The 19,537-nt window shown below is 36.4% G+C and overlaps 2 protein-coding genes across 3 annotated transcripts; both read right to left on the bottom strand.

Moving 5' to 3' along the window:
• Positions 1 to 2,992: 2,992 nt before the first annotated feature.
• On the bottom strand, positions 2,993 to 8,130 carry LOC127659972 (short coiled-coil protein B). The gene is made up of 4 exons (XM_052149989.1): positions 8,056 to 8,130; positions 7,594 to 7,695; positions 6,802 to 6,882; positions 2,993 to 3,996 (listed from the first exon to the last, which is right to left on the bottom strand). Exons 2-4 carry the CDS (start codon positions 7,610 to 7,612, stop codon positions 3,854 to 3,856), a joined length of 243 nt encoding a protein of 80 aa, XP_052005949.1. The 5' UTR covers positions 7,613 to 7,695; positions 8,056 to 8,130; the 3' UTR covers positions 2,993 to 3,853.
• Positions 8,131 to 9,983: 1,853 nt separating this feature from the next.
• Positions 9,984 to 18,718, bottom strand: LOC127659946 (zinc finger protein 771-like). 2 transcript variants are annotated; one of them, XM_052149952.1, is made up of 4 exons: positions 17,989 to 18,718; positions 17,635 to 17,807; positions 13,745 to 13,826; positions 9,984 to 12,247 (listed from the first exon to the last, which is right to left on the bottom strand). In XM_052149952.1, exons 1-4 carry the CDS (start codon positions 18,281 to 18,283, stop codon positions 11,373 to 11,375), a joined length of 1,425 nt encoding a protein of 474 aa, XP_052005912.1. In that variant the 5' UTR covers positions 18,284 to 18,718; the 3' UTR covers positions 9,984 to 11,372. The 2 variants fall into 2 exon arrangements, with proteins under 2 accessions (XP_052005912.1, XP_052005913.1); XM_052149953.1 differs by having other exon boundaries at positions 17,653 to 17,807.
• Between the last annotated feature and the right edge of the window lie 819 nt (positions 18,719 to 19,537).

Genomic DNA, 19,537 nt, shown 5'->3' with positions numbered 1-19,537 from the left:
CTATCTTTGAAATAGTCAACAAATAGTCCTGCTTAACTTTACCAAGTCCTTTCATTATTGTTCAAGAAACTAAAAGGTATTTGTATCATGTAACCCAGGTGACACTCACTGTCAGTTTGATTCAAGTCTTGTTTGCAGTTGTGACAAAGTATCTTATGTTTGTTTAAAAGTCACATTTCTCTCATTGACAGATCTTTATCAAAGTTTGATGAGCAGAGAAGAGTGGAGAAATTTGAGCCGCATGGTTACCGGTACATTAAATACCTTGTGCAATGGACAACAGTGCACCCTGTGGTTTTGGACAACTTCCATTTCTGTGTGCCATCCATCCTTCATTGCTGTGTGAATGATAACAGCTTCTCTCATTGAACTGAGTGGAAAAAAGTGTTTACATTTTCATTTTATTAATGTAGTCCATAGGGCGCATGTTTCGTTCATTTATTCATTTTGTTGTCTAAATTATTTTTATGTTTTAATTCATTGTTTTGTGTTGCAAATGAACTACAGTAAACTGGCCAGAGGGACCATGCACATTAGAGGCTGTGCAGTTATGGTATTTAAAAAACATTTGACTGAAATATCAACTTTCAAACCAATGTCAGAGCACAGGTGATTCCAGACAAATGGCAAAAGCATCGACTGTTTACAAACCAATCTTACCATGGCATTTTTTATTTTTGATATATATAATCTAGGGCAATTGTTCTCAACTGGATTTGCTTCGGGGACCAGATTTTAGATTGGACATCAAGTGATGACCCAACACAATACCAAAATATATTGGGGTACAATGGGGCTAAAGGCACCTCTTAAAGCAATAGTTCACCCAAAAATTTAAATAATCGCGTAATTTTCTCACCCTAATGCCATCTCAGACGTGTGACTTTCTTTCTTTTGATGAACACAAATTTAAATTTTTACAAGAATATTTCAGCTCTGTAGATCTATACAATGCAAGTGAATGGTGACCAAAATTGTGATGCTCCAAAAAGCACATAAAGGCATAAAAGTAATCCATAAGACTCCAGTGGTTAAATATATATATTCATAAGCTATATGATAGGTGTGGATGAAAAACAGATCAATATTTAAGTCCATTTAATAGAAATTCTTCTATTAAACAAAATGCGAAATGCGAATCACAAAAAACAAAAGAATAAAAAAGTGAAAGTTAAAGTGGACATTGACTGGGCAGGGAGGAGTTATTAATAGTGAAAATGGTTTCTTTCTCTCACCTATCATATCACTTCTTAAGACATGGATTTAACAACTGGAGTCATATAGATTACTTTTATGCTGCACTAGTTTGATATTTGGAGCTTCAAAATGTTGGCACCCATTCACTTGCATTGAAGAGCTGAGATATTCCAAAAGAGCTGAGATATTCTTCTAAAAATCTTTCTTTGTGTTCTCCAGAAAATAGAAAGTCATAAATATCCAGGATGGTATGAGGATGAGTAAATAATGAGAGCATTTTCATTTTGGGGTGAACTATCCCTTTAAAGAAAGTGTTTGTTTGTTTTTTGTTTTTCTGGTCAACAAAGTGTATCAAGAAAAAAATAACTATTTTATTTAATATTCATGGAGCAATATCATTTGTGTAAAAATAACAATGACAAGTTTTTTTTTTATTAAAATTAATATAAAAAGGTTTGTGAGGGTGCCTTTTAATCCACATTTGGGGGTTATGGTTATATAGATAAATGGGCAAGAGATAAAAGACAGAATATGTCAACTCATGCAAATACTATTGAAACAGCAAGATGCTTTTTTTAACCACAATTTAAGATAATAATACTTATTCAAAAGAACCACTTCAGAAAAGGGTGATGCGTGAACTGTGATGCATGAACGGTTGATGCGTGAGTATGCTGCAAGGTGGTTTGGCATCAGATGGCTGCAGAGTAAAAGATGGACAATTTCGTTTTTCAAGCCCTATTTAGACTTATGTGCGCATGAACAAAAATCTTGCCACACCCCCTTTAGGCCATAGTACCTTTGATTTAGTTTATTTGTTATGTTTGTGACATCTGTCGTGTCTGTTTTGTACAGGAAAGTGTGTCTGTGTGTGACTGTGCATGTTTGCAAACAAGATGCTGTCCCATTGAAAGAAAAAAGTGTGTGAGAGAGTTAAGGGAAACATGCTAAATGTAAGTGAATTGTTTATAAGAAAACAATCTAATTCATATATGTACAAAATAATCTGCATAATACCATGTGTTAAGCCACAATTGAACTGCGAATGTAAAATATATAAAATAAATTCAATGCTTAGATCTGAAAAAAAAAAAAAAAATACAAATATAATAATAATATTATGTATGTCTTGATTGTCTTGACAAAGACAAAGTTTGGTTCCCATACTAAAAACTGTGGTATTTAAAAAATTATTGAATAATTATTCCAAAAAATGACCCGAACGTAATAGCAGGGTTAAGAGTGAGTCTTTTTATGGGGGGCACCTAGCCCTGACAACAAGGCGACTTTCATTTATAGTAGTTATTATAAACCATTTGATTTAATCAGATTGAACCAAAAATGGTTTCTCAAAATTTTTTTCTGGTTTTCAGGGATTCTCGTTAGCCACATAAATGCAACATTTTAAAAGTTATTTAATGTGAGTTTAAATGACCTCAAGATCAACCTTTAGATATTGCATGCAATGACCTCATGATTCAGGGACATTTTTGCAGTACATTGCACATCACCATCTACTGAAAAGGTTGGAGAATTTATAGTCAAAGTGTTAGAGTTACTTAAATATTGATCTGTTTTCTCACCCACACCTATCATATCTCTTCTGAAGACATGGATTTAACCACTGGAGTATACTGATTACTTTTATGCTGCCTTTGTCTACTTTTTGGACCTTCAAAGTTCTTCAAAGAGAGCTTTAAATCTTTAAATTAATTTCATGGCATGATTGTGAAGTTTATACTGGGCTTGATGTAAGTGCTTTTTAATTTGACCTCAAATTCATTACTGCACGGTTATAAACCGGTCTCATTTGTCCTTCCGAACACCTTTGGTAACCCTTGAAAGAAGGAGACAAACATTTAGATGCAGTTTCGAGATTAAAAGCAAGGATGGGGAGAGGAAGGCATGTGGATAATAATGCTACTCTATAAGTGTCAGTTCCTCACTCCTCCAATCAGAGCAGATGGGGGATATCATCCACCAAACTCCCGGATGAAGAAGGACTAACATAACAGCAAATCATATTTTCTTTATTAAAACAATGGTTAGATTCTACACATACAAACACAAACATTTTCAGAGGCACAGATGTAATGCATGCCAGAAAACTCCCTTCAGTTGATAGCACCAAGAAAATTGTCTTAATAATTTCATCCTCTGATCAGAATGACCTGAATTGTTTTATCCCAACTTAATCTCAACTATAATCAGTGCTGATACAGACAAACAAACAGCTCAGCAAGAGAGAGAAACTGTCATGGCATCACAGCTGTGCTCTACAAAGCAACAATAAATAAGAAATGAAATATGTGTGGAAAAACATTATTAAATATGTCATCCCCTGTCTGAACATATATATATATATATATATATATATATATATATATAAATTAATAAAAATAAAAAAAACCTACCTATAAAGATTTAACTTGATCTCTTAATATTCTTAAGTTTTAGTATGTAATATGTTGGTCAAAAAAGATGAAATTGAAAACCACGAATACTGATAATAAAACCAATGTAAACATTTACCATTTTAGTGGCATAGGGACCAGATCAGTCCCAGTGGAAACTTTAACTTAGATGATATGGCAAGGGTTTGTCTGCGTGGGACTGCGGGTCTATTCAAGGGGGTTTGGGAGAGAGGGTTTCTCTCTTACTTCCGTTTGCTCTTTGAGTCAGTGGTCTGAAAGACACTAGATGCTGACATGAGGTTCTCGATATACTGCCCAAGAACCTGATTCTCTGATTTTAACTTGAGGTTCTCTTCTTTTACTGCATCCACTCGAGATGAAAGGTCTAAAGAGAAAAAGAGAAAGAACTTAATCATATTTGCATTGCAAGGTTGTGATGTAATTTGAGACGTTTAGTGAACACATGCTCTCGTATTCACTACGTAGATTAAGCTGTAGTGCAATGACTGTACATTTTGCGTGTAATGCGGCTCCACAAAGTATTTAAAATGTCTAAATGTCATTATATTAGATTAAAAAAAAAAGTGGCTTCTGCAAAAAAAAAAAAAAACCTTCTGTCTAAAAAACTGTACTGGTCCATTTTTGGACTGAACTACCAGAAAAATTGGAAACAAGAGGTTGACATTTCTTTAGCTGAAATTGGTCTGTGCTTACTGAAATTTAAAACACTGCCCCCAGTGGCCAAAGCGGAAAGTGTTGTTAGGCGTATGGGCACATGTGAGCACCATTTTCCAAATAAAATGTCCACAGAGGGGCGACAAAAGAGAGTTGTGAATCAAGTTGTTTTCAGCTGCACAGAAACTTACCTTAACCGAACCATCAGTGGAGTAAAAATGTAATGTTAGACGGAAAAATGCAACCTCCGAATCGCGTCCATCACTGATTTTGCAAGCACGCTTACATCCTGGTATCATTGCGGAATACGAACCCTGGCCTCCCATGATTATTTCTGACTTCTACATTCATAATCGTCCAATATAGAGAAGTAGCAAGCATTTGGAATAAGTTTAGGACAAAATCTACTGATAACTACATCACATCCGGTCGGGCGGACACATACAGCCTAGTCACACAAGTTGAAATATTTCAACACAGCCAAAGCTCAAATCGGATCTGAAAATGTTACATACGGAGATGATCGGACACCCACGCAGCCCCCATCCGACTTTCCATTGGAAATGATCTACTTCCAGTCTATTGTCTGCTGTTTGTAGGAATCAGTGAAAAGGCGGCTTAAGCTATAAAATGGAACCATATAAGCAGTCCATCTGACTCATGCACTACATTCCAAGTCTTCTGAAGATCTCTGACAGATTTTGTAATTGCATGGAAAAGAATGACCAGCACAGTCTTCAGAATTTGAAAAGCACCGTACAAATAAAAATGACTTAACCTTCTCCTTTTGTGCTTAACAGGAGGAAGTTATACTGGTTTGGAATAACATAAAAAAAATTGGGGTGAACTGTTCCTTTAAACATAGGCATGTTTCCACTAGTTTGACAACCAGAAAGTGTCCAAATACTTTTTGCTCTTAATTTTGACATCTTTTCTTATGATGTAAAGCAGGGGTCTGGAACCTATAGCTCATGAGTCACAAGTGGCTCTCTGTGTGTCTCACCATTCACCAACACATGAATGTTTTAAACTTTCTAGAGATAATTTTCCTGCAGAAAGTGTGGGTGCGATTGCATAGCTTCAAGTCAATGACACTGTTTTGATTTCCTTTCTTCCGAATTTGTCGTACAACCTATTCCTGGTGAACAAGGTTTGAAACGAACACCCGCCAAATGCGGATTTTTCATGCACAGTGGCATGTAAATTAGCTGATGTACCAGACACTGTGGGGGGTGACCCACTTTTCTGAGTGATATATGACAAGAAATTAAACACAAAGATGTGCGTTAGATGACACATGATTATATTTTGAAGAACAGACGAAAGAAAAGCTGCTGATGCGCGTCTGATTTGATGTGTGTGCAGTGAGCTCTGCTGTTCACGAGTGCAATGAAAGCGCTTCAAAACCAGTTCTGGGCCTCAACCAAAATTTTTAAAATTTGGCTCCTAATAGGGCTGCACGATATATCGTTTCAGCATCGACACCGCAATAGTCACATCAAAGAACGTGCAATGTACTAAGGTAAACATACCAGTCTACAATATTTTTATTTTTTTCAAAAGGAAAACTAGCATAATATCTGTCTGATATTACGTAATTTACTCTGATTTATTGGTTCTTGGATACACAGAGTTTTTTTTTTTTAAACACATTCATTGCTGCACATTGTTGACGTGCAGACTCTGCTTGCGCATGATGGAATGATGAGGGAGGAACATTTTTGTAAACCACTAAAGTGTATAGCTGCACCTTTTTATTTTTCAAATGGTTTAAATTAAAAGATGCTTATTGTTTACTTTTCTATTTAAAACAAAATTCACATTAATTCTCTATTGAAATGAAACTTCCTCAGTGTAATGCTGTTTTAACCTGGTTGGAGTACAGAGATAAAGCCTCCTGTAATCTCCTGGATCCCTTCTAGACACCACATTTCTTCATTCAAAAATGAGCCCTTTTAATTTAGGGTAAGCAACATGCATTATTAATATCATAACATGTTAGATCATTGACTTTAGCCTGAATTGATAGAAGAGTATTACATGAATACAGTGGAACCATGGTGAATTAAACAGTGTATTAATTATTATAATAAAATAAACTAACTCAAAGTAATTTTCAGTATCTTTTTTAATTATAAATTATCCATGAAGATGCAGTTACCTTCAAAATCACTCAAATCATTCTAGAATAGTTCATTCTTCTCAAATAGAGCTATTTAAGTCATCTGGTGAAGTCATCCTGTATTTTTTCATATCGCAATACATATCGCATAAAAACTAAATATCGCAATGTACGTTTTTTCCAATATCATGCAGTCCTAGCTCCTAAGTGAAAAAAGATTTTCGACCCCTGATGTAAAGCTACAGGTTTTTGAGAAATGTTTTGCTTTGTTTAAAATAAATGCAACTGGTTTTGATATTTTCTTATCCATTGCAATGAAATCCAGACATTTTTAAGTGTAACTTAATACTGGGGCCGCTCACATCAATAGCTATATGAAATCAGTTTAATTACCCTCAAGAGTATTCTGCAGCTCAAGGACTTGGTTAATAAGTCTGGTCTTCTCCTCCAACTCCACCTGATTTTCCATGTCACCTGAAACACAAACTAGAATTTAAGGAATAGTTTAACCAAAAATGAAAATTCTCTAATTTGATGTATTCATTCAGATATTCTGAAGAATATTTCTGCTCTTTAGGTCCATACAATGCAAGAGAATTATGTTTCAAAGTTCCAAAAAGCACATAAAGGCAGCATAAAAGCAACCAATACTACTCCAGTGGTTAAATCCATGTCTTCAGAAGCAATATGATAGTTGTGGTGGGTGAGAAACAAATCAATATGTTTGTCCTTTTTTCCTATAAATTCTATTTCCTGCCCAGTAGGTGGCGATATGCACGAAGAATGTGAATGTGAAAGTGAAGATTTACAGTAAAAAGGACTTAAATATTGATCTGTTTTTCACCCACACTTATCATATCACTTCTGAAGACATGGATTAAACCACTGAAGTCGCATGGATTACATATATGCTGCCTTTATGTGATTTTTGGACCAAAATTCACTTGCACTGTATTGACCAAAAGAGATATTCTTCTAAAAATATTCAGTTGTGTTCAGCAGAAGAAACAAAGTCAAAAACATCTGGGATGGCATGAGGGTGAGTAAATGATGAGAGCATTTACATTTTTGGGTGAATTATTTCTTTAAACAGGCCAAACGGTGACAATTGACACTTGTGTTAGTTTAAAGGTGGATCCATGTTCTGTTGGAGATTTCTGTAACTACCTTCACCCAGTGTCTTACCATCCATGTCAGAGTTCATGGTGAAATACTCGTCTCCTTGTTTGAAATGCAGGGCTGCGACTCGAGTGGACACACCTCAGGATGTGCAAATCCTGATCGAAACTATAAAACAGAAATCATCATATTCAGTTTAATTTGGTGGCATTTATGACAGCAATGCTATGTGCTACATTTATGACTAGTATTTTAACCGTTACAGTGCATTTTTTGTATATCTGTTTTAATTATACATTTTGTTGATGACCTGAGCGCAAAGTGCTCAGATGGAGCGTAAAATAATTGCGTTCTTGCTGTAAATGAGCTGCTAGCGAGTTAATCTGTCGTTAGCTGACACACAGCTGTTTATGTAAACAAACCAATACACCTCCATTATAGTCCTATCTGAAGCACAACTCATGCCTTTCGTTTAAAAGCAAACAAATAGAAATCTACAGAAAACATGAAATACATGAATATTCCGACCTATGAAATGTAATTTTAGCCTATACAGGCTAAAGCGACGTCACACTTCCAGGGCGATGTCTTCTAGATTCTGACGTCATGGATTACATGTTTAACCCAATACATGCCATGACGAATTTATTATCTAAAATCACTGATAGATTTTCAACGTTGTCGACATTTCTCTGGTTGTTATGCTTGGCTTGAAAAAAAAAAAAAAAAAGAATTAATAATAATTTTTATGTAGTTAAAGATACACTATGTAAGTTTTGAATATGTTGTCTTGGATTTACATTGACAATTAAGGGCATGGACCAAGTATCAATCAAACACAATAGTTTTTACTTAAAGGGGTCATGACATGGGTTTTTTTATTGTGTTATTATGTTCCCTTAGGTGCAATTATAGTATTAATATATTTTTTTTTAAGAAAAACTTTTAAAATCTAGTGATTTATGACCTTTTCCCACCCTGTTTCTCATCCTCTGATTCAAACAGTCTGTTTTGGGGCGTTTTCCATTTAAGACTTCAGTGTTAACGCCCACTGTTATGATTGGCTAACGTCAGTGCCTATGTATCAATTATTGACGCCCCAGCCAGAACAATATGCAAGTAAACTAAGTAAAAACACTGTGATTATTCATAATGAATGAAACTGCGCTTTAAAAAGTAGTTTAAAGTTTAAAATAGATTACTTACAGTTTGCGTCGTCGTTGTTCCCAGAATAGTCGGCACGGACTTATCTTTGAGCAACAGTTTTCTGGCAAAGCCAGCATCATATTGAGATTTGTTCTCAAAACAGTCATCCTTAAAATGTACAGAACAAACGCAAGTTAACACTGCCGTGACTGGGACGTCCGCAAAAAATAAACTGCATCCATTTTTCCCTGACGTCTGGATCTTTCGGCAGCTTATTCAGAGGTTTTGTTTGACCACAGCCAGGAACAGCACATCTGTGTGGCATCGTAATTTTCCTGTGCACAAGTAGTCTCTGTCAGAGCTCGCTGTCCATCGACTGAACACTTGTGAGGCGACGGCGATACTGAAATGAGCGTAGTTGTCTTGCGCTTAAAGCGTAGTTATCTTGTGCTGGAGGCGGTCATATGCAAACGCTGGTACGTCACTTCTAACCGACACGTCACTTCTAACCATGAATCCAGAACGAGCTGTATTTTGAGCTTGATTAAATAAATGATTCGTTTAGAATGGGGAGGACGTCTTTAAATATTAAACTTGCAGGACGTTTTAATGATACAAAGACCTCTTATATACCAAAAGATCAAGGCAAATTTGGTTTCTCATGTCATGACCCCTTTAAAAGTTGCAATTCACTCGTAGAAATTCACTATTCATAGTCAGCCATGATTACTTTAATCAAATAAATGTCCAATAACAGTTGCGATTAAGCGAGCAGTATTCGGCTGGTCACGTGATTCTAACATGGCAGCCCCCATGTGTGGATCCTCTCCATGTAGAATAAAACCGCTTTTATAAGGTTACTGATTTGCCTGGAGTCACTCACATGGAATGCTCATGATCTTATACATTTGATTCAAAATTTATATTAATACATTTAGGCTTAAAACTTTTTAATGAGGAAAGAATTACTGAATGCACCACTATTTTTATATATATATAGTTATATGGTATATAGTTATAGTTTATTTGATACAGTACAGTCTAGGATAAGGAAATAATTTCCTCAAATAAAAGAGAAAATAAAATCATGTTAGACCTCAATGTAGTTAGAGCAGAAAGTCTATTTCCAGGACAGCAAATTTAGTTTTTATGCAGAATTTGAAAATGCAGTATGTGAAAATGCATAATAAGTTGAAAGTTCAAACTTTTACATTTTTTTTTTTTTATATATATATATATATATTTTTTAATTTTTATTTTCAATACATTCTTAAGTCAAAACAAGGTATAGAAGTGAGTGCATTTGGGAGGGAGGTATTTATTCATATTTACCATACTGTTCCATTCGGTAAGAAACAAGACAATAACATGGAAAAATACCCATTTTAATGACAAGACCTAAAGAAATACTACTAATACATCACAACACATATGTCACTTATTTTGAGAGAATATTATTAAAAACAATGTGGTTTCTTTAAGAATAATACTTAAGATTGTATGCATAAATGTTATAAACTGTTTGCTATTAAAAAGAAACAATGGGCTTCAATACATTTTTATTTACAAAATATTTCACAACCTGTTATAGGTAGCCTGACATAACAAAAATAGAGTTATTTGCATTTACACATTCTTGGAGTTTGAGCGGAGGAGCTTTTTAAACTGCACAATAAAAAATATAAGTGAAAATTGTGCATAATAAGTAAATGGTTTCTAATGATTAGTAATTATACTATAACTTATTTAGGTGGTTCTAGCTCTGCTTTGAAATATCCTAATCATTGCACTGGATTAAGCATGCTTTGCTTTGAAAGCTAAGGATTTGTGTTCATTTTGGCATTATATGTATCAGATCATGTTTGGGATTGTTTAAGCTGGTAAGAGGCATGTGATGCTTACCAATTATTTGAGTATAGTTTGTTAACAATAATAGTATTACAATTGTTTTATGAAGAAAGTCTTATGAGAGCCAGTCTGACTATTTAAGGGAAAAGTTTAACCAAAACTGAAAATTCTGCTAATTTATATATGTTTTATTATTAAAATGTAAAGTATTAAAATTATTAACTCACCCTCATATTGTTACAGAATTTTATTTTTATTCTAGGAGAACTTTTACTTTCATTCCTTATGATGCTCTTTTTCATTCAAGGGCAGTTCAAAGTGACCATATTTTGTCAAGCTCCAACATTTTTTAATAAAATAATAATAATAATAATAAAATCAAAGCACCAGCTAAGTACGACTCTTGCATTATTTTCAGAGTCTTCTGAAGCCATATGATTGCTTTATGTGAGAAACAGACTGGAATTTTCACATGAACTCTAGAAATCTCTAAAATAATATTTGCATTCACATTCAGTTAAAAAAATATTTATATAGTTTGTTGCACTAGGTTTCACATCAAACACCATACGTTCTCACATATCTTATAATAACTTACAATCGGTCTGTTTCTCAATCAAAGCTATAGTATGACTTGAATGTAGCGTACAAGTCTACTTTTATGTGAGAATATTTCAAAAATTCTCCATTTGTGTTCTACAGTGTAAAAAAACAGCATACAGGTTTTGAACGAAATGAGATTAAGAGAGTAAATTATTTTTGGGTGAACTACTTTGAGGTCTAGTATTATCTATGGGCAGGATTTAAAAGTGCATCACATGAATGGATGAGAGACCGTACACTGAATAACATCAAGTATTATGAGAACACTGATGCTGCTTGAACTGCTCAGTATCGCTGAAGGTCTGGTTGCACTGAGAGCAGTTATGGGAGTTCTGTTCGGCTCTTTCTCCAATATGGATCTGCTGATGCCGTTTCAGGTATTCCACTCGACTGAATCGTTTCCCACACGCCCCGCACTCATAAGGCCTTTCGCCTGTGTGGATGCGCTGGTGCCTCTCCAGATTTCCAAGACGACTGAAGCTGCGGCCACACTGCGGGCATCTGTGGGGGCGCTCGCCTGTATGAACCAATTGATGGCGCTCGAGGGACCGTGAGTGTGTGAATCGCTTGCCACAGAGTTCGCAGCGGTGCGGCTGCTCTCCTATCTGCCCACATTCATGGCTCTTAAGGCTCCAGGCGTGGCTGAACACTTTCTCACACACAGAGCACTGATAGGGCCGCTCCTCTATCACAGGGCAAGAGTGCTCTGCCAGGTCAGAGGCGGAATTGAAGCCGCTGCCACAGCTTGAGCAGAAATGCAGGATGTCACCACCCTCTCCTCCAGACTCCTCCTCCTTGTTCATAGGGGCTGATGGGAGTTGTAGTTCAGTGGGGTCGGTTCTATGTGATGATGATGATGATGATGATGATGACGACACACCCCGCTTAGAGCTGCACAGACCGTCTAGTCCAATGAACGCCACACTATCAGTTCCACACACCTCATTAGAGGGGCTGCCCATGCATGAGTCCGCCTCCTCCCGTTCACGCTCTGCCTTAAGGGCAGTCTCAAGTCCGTTGAGCTCATCATCTTTGGCCATTGAATCTTCTGGCATGGGAAGCTGCTCCTCCCACACTTCAGCAGCAGCTGATTCAGGACCAGTAGAGACAGAGCCCATTTCTCCTGCATACACATACAGACATATATACTTATCCTTTGCATATTAAATTGTTCACCCATAATGAAAATTCTGTAATTATTTACTCACCCTCATGTTGTTCCAAACCCATATGCAGTTGTTTTTTTCCTTGGAACACAAAAGGAGAAACTTTGAAGAATGTACATGCTCCACTTTACCATGAAATGACAACTTTGAAGCTCCAAACAGGACCAAAAAAAAAAAAAAAACTTTATACACCTTTTTCCTACGTTACGTGATTGTTGACAACAACTGTGTTGTTCCCGTTCCTTTTAAATCTGCGTGCAATTTAAACTTATGTTTGGCGCAACGGTTGATTGAAAGGCAGCGCTTCGCTGACCTCAGGGATGCATCATTCAGAACAGCGTTTACACCTCAAATGTGATGTGGTAACATGAGTTTTTGACTACCTCTGTATGTTTTTTTGGTGATCCAGTTTATAACTATATTTAGCGCTGTCCATTTGCGATCAGATTATCCGAAACATGTATATACAGAAGTCTATTGAGGAAAAAAGGGTTGTATATCCCACAGACCACAAACATGTTTTTTTGTTCCAAATTGCATAGACTGCATATAATATATACGGCTTTACCATTAGCTACATATCCACGTGTGTGACGTGTCCCATCATTTGAGTCGGAAGTAGTTTTTAGTTTCAGCTTTCAAAAGATTTCTATTTTATCATGAAATTCAAACAATAAATGTTGTTTTAATGCTCTTTAATGCCGTGCGTGACAGTTTGCGGTAGCTGGTTAAATGAGCGGGGCACAGCGCTGTCTTTCACCGACTCCTCTCGCACAAAAACAAACATGAATGAACATCAGAGTGTATGTTGAAAGATACAGTAAAACTTAATGAAATATGTCATCTTTCATGTAATCCGCCCAATCTTTTAATGACAAAATGACATGAAGAAAATGAAAAAGGAATATCAAACTTTTCCATGGGTGCTCGAGCTCCGGAGCTCACTCATGAGATCGGCGCCAATGCACACCGCATGCACACACCTGCGTCGCCATGAATGTTTAGTATTATAACCATTCCGTACTCGCAAGGTCTTAAATATGCATTTTGCGAAATGTACATTTTCTATATTTCGGTAGATGTGATATATCATGCAACTCTAACTCTGCTGCAGCTCTCATAATTCATAATTATTTGCACATGTCATATGGACTTTTATTGTGCTTCATGGTGTTTTGCTGCCCTTTATAGAGCTTGACACCCCATGGTCACTATGATCTATGATTGTTTGGAAAATAGGATTCTGTAAATATGCTTAAATTATTCAAAGCGCCTTCTGTTGTGTTCCACAGGGGAAAAAAACAACAGCATCTGGGTTTGGAACAACATGAGGGCAAGTAAATAGTGACAGAATTTACATTTTTGGGCAAATTATTCATTTAACTGTGCATGCTCGCAACAAAAAAGATAACCAATTCTGTTTTTTCCCAAACAAGGTATATAGCACTGCTTACCGTGGGTAGGGCTGGTTTCACTTTGGTTCATCTGTAGGGCCTCTTGCAACAGCCTCAGGGAGTCTGGTCTGTAGCTTTCCACCTAAAAAGAGCAAAAACATAAGATGGTTCCCAACACATTTTGACCAATGAATTTCCAGGAATTTCCAGTCATTCATGGTTACTGGATATAAAAATGTTTTTTTTAAAGAATGCACTCAAAAACACACACAAACAAAATCCTAATGAAATGTTTTAGAGTTGAGCAGAACTGCAAATTTAAATTTACTATAAAATTTCCATTACTTTTCATTGACCTTTTACAAACAAATGAATTTCCATGACTTATTCAGGCCTGATATTTCTAGGTTTATCATTGCTGTGGGAACTCTGTTAGAAGTTTATATTTTTTACCTAACAAGATTCAATTTCTTTTAATACTGATAATGGATAATAAACAACTACGACAGGTCTGTGTTAACAATAACATTATGGTTAAAAAACACACAAAGTTTGTAGGTTTGGTCTCATGTAGGGGTGACCCAATAAAAAATGTACCAATAGCAGATCACTATTTGTTTCAAAAAGGCTTTGGGTAAATAAAAAAAAAATGCTTCAGGGCAAAAAATTAATAAATAAATCACCTAAATAACAAATCTCAATGTCAAAAGAGAACAGAGACAGAAAACTCTGCACTAAAAAAGATGAGGATTACAGTTACTATTACTGATGTCAACAATGGTGGGATAAGATATGGAAGTCTGAGTCACTGGTGCAGTGTTGCTGATTCCAAATATCTATCAAGATGTTCGGTTAAAGGACTGACATGCCTTTTTTAATTATGTGTATATGTTCGTCAAGGTTCAATTATAATAACAGTGACATTTTTTGCACAAAAAAACATTCATATGTTTGTAGATAATTTTCCACCCTCATTCTGAAACGCTTGGTTTTGGTGCTGCTTCTCCTTTAAGACTTCACAGTAAACACCCACTTTTATGATTGGCTCTTTGCTCTTGACTGACCTGCTCTCTCTACTTGCCATCTCACTGCTCACCACTGAGCCGGCTACGGAAGTGATTAAAGCTTTAGTAGGAGTTGATGTTTTGTTGTGGAGGCGGTTGGATGCAAATGTTTACCACAGTATGACATCACAATATGGAGGAAGTAGAAAATGTGTCATTTGGCAGCTTGATTTAAACAAATGCTCTTTTTGCAGGGAGGAGGAAGTTTTTAGTTCTGAAGCTTACAGTTTGTTTTTGAACTCTTATATGTCAAAAGGTCAAGCAAAAATGTATTCCTCATTTCATGACCCCTTAAAAAGAATTGTCCAGGTTGAATACAAGTTCAGACAATCAACCTGCGTTGATTGTGTCCCTTTTATTTAGATAAATAAATGAAACAATTGTGGTTACAGTGAGGCCAGTCCATAAACATCAAACTAAAACTAGAAAAAGTTCGTCGAGACAAACTTTAAGTTGGCTTGTGAAAGTTTTGACCAGAAAGTTTGAAGTTTAAAGTAGTTTGAAGTTTAAAGTAGTTTGAAGTTTAAAGTAGTTTGAAGTTTAAATTAGTTTAAAGTTTAAATTAGTCTAAAGTTTAAATTAGTTTGAATTTTAAAGTAGTTTGAAGATTAAATTAGTTCAAAGTTTAAAGTAGTCTAAAGTTTAAATTAGTTTGAATTTTAAAGTAGTTTATTGTTTAAAGTAGTTTATAGTTTAAATGAGTTTAAAGTTTAAATTAGTTTAAAGTGTAAAGTAGATAAAAGTTTAACTTAGTTGCTAGATAGATAGATAGATAGATAGATACTCAGATAGATAGATAGAGATAGATAGATAGATAGATAGATAGATAGATAGATAGATAGATAGATACTCAGATAGATAGATAGAGAGATAGATAGATAGATATTTACCCTAAGATAGATAGATAGATATAGATAGATAAATATTTACCCTCAGATAGATAGATAGATAGATAGATAGATATTGACCCTCAAATAGATAGATAGATAGATAGATATTGACCCTCAGATAGATAGATAGATAGATAGATAGACAGACAGATAGATGCTAGCACGTTTTTAGCATTTTTTAGCACTTCGCTAGGCGATGCTAGCATGTGTTAGCATGATGCTAGCACGTTTTTAGCATGTTTTAGCAATTCGCTAGGCGATGCTAGCATGTGTTAGCATGATGCTAGCATGTTTTTAGCATTTTTAACACTTCGCTAGGCGATGCTAGCATGTGTTAGCATGATGCTAGCACGTTTTTAGCATGTTTTAGCACTTCGCTAGGTGATGCTAGCATGTGTTAACATGATGCTAGCACGGTTTTAGCATGTTTTAGCACTTTGCTAGGCGATGCTAGCATGTGTTAGCATGATGCTAGTACGTTTTTAGCATGTTTTAGCACTTCGCTAGGCGATGCTAGCATGTGTTAGCATGATGCTAGCACTTTTTTAGCATGTTTTAGCACTTCGCTAGGCGATGCTAGCATGTGTTACCAGTGTAGACTGATTCCCAAACAAATGACTCTAATGAGCCGGTTCTTTTGAATCTACAGTATGAAACATACAGTGTGACCAGTGTAGTCTGATTACAACATTAATGACTCTAATGAGCCAGTTCTTTTGAATCCACAGTGTGAAACATACAGTGTGACCAGTGTAGTCTGATTACAATATTAATGACTCTAATGAGCCAGTTCTTTTGAATCTACAGTGTGAAACATACAGTGTGACCAGTGTAGTCTGATTCCCAAATGAATGACACTAATGAGCCATTCTTTTGAATCTACAGTGTGAAACATACAGTGTGACCAGTGTAGTCTGATTCCCAAATGAATGACACTAATGAGCCATTCTTTTGAATCTACAGTGTGAAACATACAGTGTGACCAGTGTAGTCTGATTCCCAAATGAATGACACTAATGAGCCATTCTTTTGAATCTACAGTGTGAAACATACAGTGTGACCAGTGTAGTCTGATTCCCAAATGAATGACTCTAATGAGCCAGTTCTACAGTGTAGTGTTAAAAAAGTTTAACTTAGTTGCTAGATAGATAGATAGATAGATAGATAGATAGATAGATAGATAGATAGATAGATAGATAGATAGATAGATATTGACCCTCAGATATATGCTAGCACGTTTTTAGCATGTTTTAGCGTGTGGCTATGAAGATTTTAGGTCATTACTTTTTGGCTGCTTGATAAAGAAATCCTCTGAGGGAGAGAGAGAGGGAGAGATGCAGGGCTGACAGGCCCTTTTTGTCTGTGTGTGTGAAAATGTCAGTTGGGATTTAAATATCTGAACATTCCGCAATGTTAAGTCAATGGGAGTTTTTTCCGAGTTTGATCGTCATTTTTAGGAAAACCGTAAGTCCGATCAGTTAGAAAAGATATAGCACACTATTCGGGATTAGTCTGAAGGTCTGTGCCGAGTTTGGTGCCTGTAGCTTAAAAGCTCTAGGAGGAATTAGATACCGAAATTTCACCGCTAAGAAGAATAAGAAGAAGAATCGGTATAATAATAAGTTTAAGTAGGATTTCAGTAAGTTGGCTCTCACAAGCCAACTTAATCATGTTAACACACATATTGGTTACGTTTTGTGGCTATACTTTTGAAACGGTTAATGGACTGGCCCCATTCACTTCCATTGTAACTGCCTCACTGCAACTGAGATTTTAGCATCTTTTTTTTTTTAAATGAGAGAGGGATGAGTCAATTATTTTTGTGGTAATCAACATTATGCTACAAAATGCTGCCGATTGAGCTTAACTTGTATTAAACCCGGAATATTCCTTTAAGCTCCTAAGAGCCTCTCCTGCTCCACTTCAAGCTGATGTACCCCCTCCCTACAGTCTGTGTCTCCACTTTCTCCTTCCTTCCCTGTTGCTCTTTCCTCACATCTGATTGGTTGGTCACCTCCTCTTTAATACTGGCCGCCTCCTTCCTCTCCCCCCCTCCACCTCCTTCTCCAGTTGGCAGATGGGCACGGAACACGCCCCTCCTCTCATCCCTCACTCCTCCAGTCCCCTCCTCCCACGCAGCAGCACTCCACTCCTTACCCTGCTTTCCTCCTGAGAGAGAGATAAACGGGAGGGGGAGAGAGGAATGGGAAAGAGGAGGAGAGGAAGTAGAGAGAAACATGAGAAGTGAGGAGAAGGTCGCCATTATGGGTTCTCACTCCATTTTGACTGGCAACAATGCACGACAGTAATGAACGGCATCTAATGACAATGAGCTGCCCAGTGCACTTACTTTGGAGATCCACTTTGCGCGTTTTGCGCCCGGTGTCGTCCGTGCCAAGCAGAGCAGCGGCGCGTCGACTGGCCGCCCAGCCCATGCCATATTTGCGTTCATTCCTCAGTTTATTCTCAGTCAGCCTCAAGCGCAATTTCAGAGCTTCGTTCTCTTTTCTGTTCAGTGATATTTCCACCAGGTAGTCGTTCACCGTGTCCTGAAAGAGTTTGGTGATCTCGCACACTGATGCGCGAACCAAACTATCCATGACAGCGGTCAGGTGCACTCGAAAGGTCTTCACCGATTCCGCCATGGTTTTAAAGTGTTCAGTTACACATGCACGGTGCGAATGAGATATCACAATCAGTTTAGACTATTTTAAACCTTACAATTTGGGGGGACTACCTTGTTAACAAATCCCTCCTATGGCATATGTATGCACCAGTCAAACTTCATGTTTTGACCATGGTTTCTGCACAAATCTAGCCGTGTTTACATGTGCACGTGGTCAATTGTTACATATGTAAGGCAGCGGTTGTCACCCGAAGTAACTTTGCGCACAGCCAATGGATGAGACCCTGCTCGTCTCGATCGCAACAAAGGTTCAAACCTCAATTCCACTGCGAGAGGATCGCGACGATACGGTCCTTTGCCAAAATAGATCCGTGTTCATGTTTGAAGTGTCTTTACGCGCTATCAACTGCAGACATTTCACCGCGTCGCGAGCGCCCATCTCAACTCAAGAGCTTTTAATTCTCGCTTACTAGTGTGTCCGATTCACGGACGAATTGTTCTTTTGAACTGATTCTTTTTAAAGACTCGATCGAGCCGATTCAGTTTTGGTAGATGAGATGGCTGCTTAGGAGTAAATCTGTGAAATTGGAACAGGACTGTAAATAAAATGGGAATAATCAATATTAGGCTGTTATAATTAACATTAGCATTAACAGTGTTGGGGAGTAACAGAATACATGTCACGGGATTACTTATTTAAAATACAAAATATAAGTAACTGTATTCCACTACAGTTACAATTTAAATCATTGGTAATTAGAATACAATTACATTCAAAAAGTATTTTGAGTACTGGAGAGATTATTTCACATTTTATTGTCATTTTTTTTTTTCATTTAATATTTATTCCTTTCAGATGGAAATCATTTATCCAAATGACGTAAATTTGGAGCACAAGAAATATAAATAAACCTTGTGTAAATTGTCAGCACACAGAGCTAAAATGCTATTTCTAGCCATTTTACATGCACATGTTACCAGACACGATCATATTTTTATCAAGAAAATTCATGTTGGATTATAATTTCTTTTTTTCTAGCAAGACCTTTGATATTAGGGCAAAAATCGTATTCTTGATAATAATTTTTGTATTGTTTTCCTGTAAAAATATCTAAAAATCCTTTAAACAAGATCAATTAGATTTATCTTGTTTTAGAAACAACTCTGCTTAAGATATTTATGTTTTCAGAGAATGTATTTTTAACATGTGTATTTTGTCTTACTGTACTGGCAGAGTTTTTATAATCAAAACAAGTGAACAAATCTACCAGTG

This window comes from Xyrauchen texanus, chromosome 19 (assembly GCF_025860055.1).
Source record: "Xyrauchen texanus isolate HMW12.3.18 chromosome 19, RBS_HiC_50CHRs, whole genome shotgun sequence".
NCBI lineage: Eukaryota > Metazoa > Chordata > Actinopteri > Cypriniformes > Catostomidae > Xyrauchen > Xyrauchen texanus.
Note: the sequence above shows the minus strand (reverse complement) of the source record. Positions and strands in the feature narration are given on the sequence as shown.

Excerpts from the sequence above, each read along its gene's own strand:
- LOC127659972 (XM_052149989.1), bottom strand. Across the intron at positions 3,997-6,801 it reads GCTGCAGAATACTCTTGAGG|ACCTTTCATCTCGAGTGGAT; the intron begins GTAATTAAACTG and ends TTTTCTCTTTAG.
- LOC127659946 (XM_052149952.1), bottom strand. The coding sequence starts at position 18,283 with ATGGCGGAATCGGTGAAGACCTTTCGAGTGCACCTGACCGCTGTCATG. Across the intron at positions 17,808-17,988 it reads GCGCAAAGTGGATCTCCAAA|GAGGAAAGCAGGGTAAGGAG; the intron begins GTAAGTGCACTG and ends TCTCTCTCTCAG. Across the intron at positions 13,827-17,634 it reads AGGTGACCAACCAATCAGAT|GTGGAAAGCTACAGACCAGA; the intron begins GTGAGGAAAGAG and ends TGCTCTTTTTAG.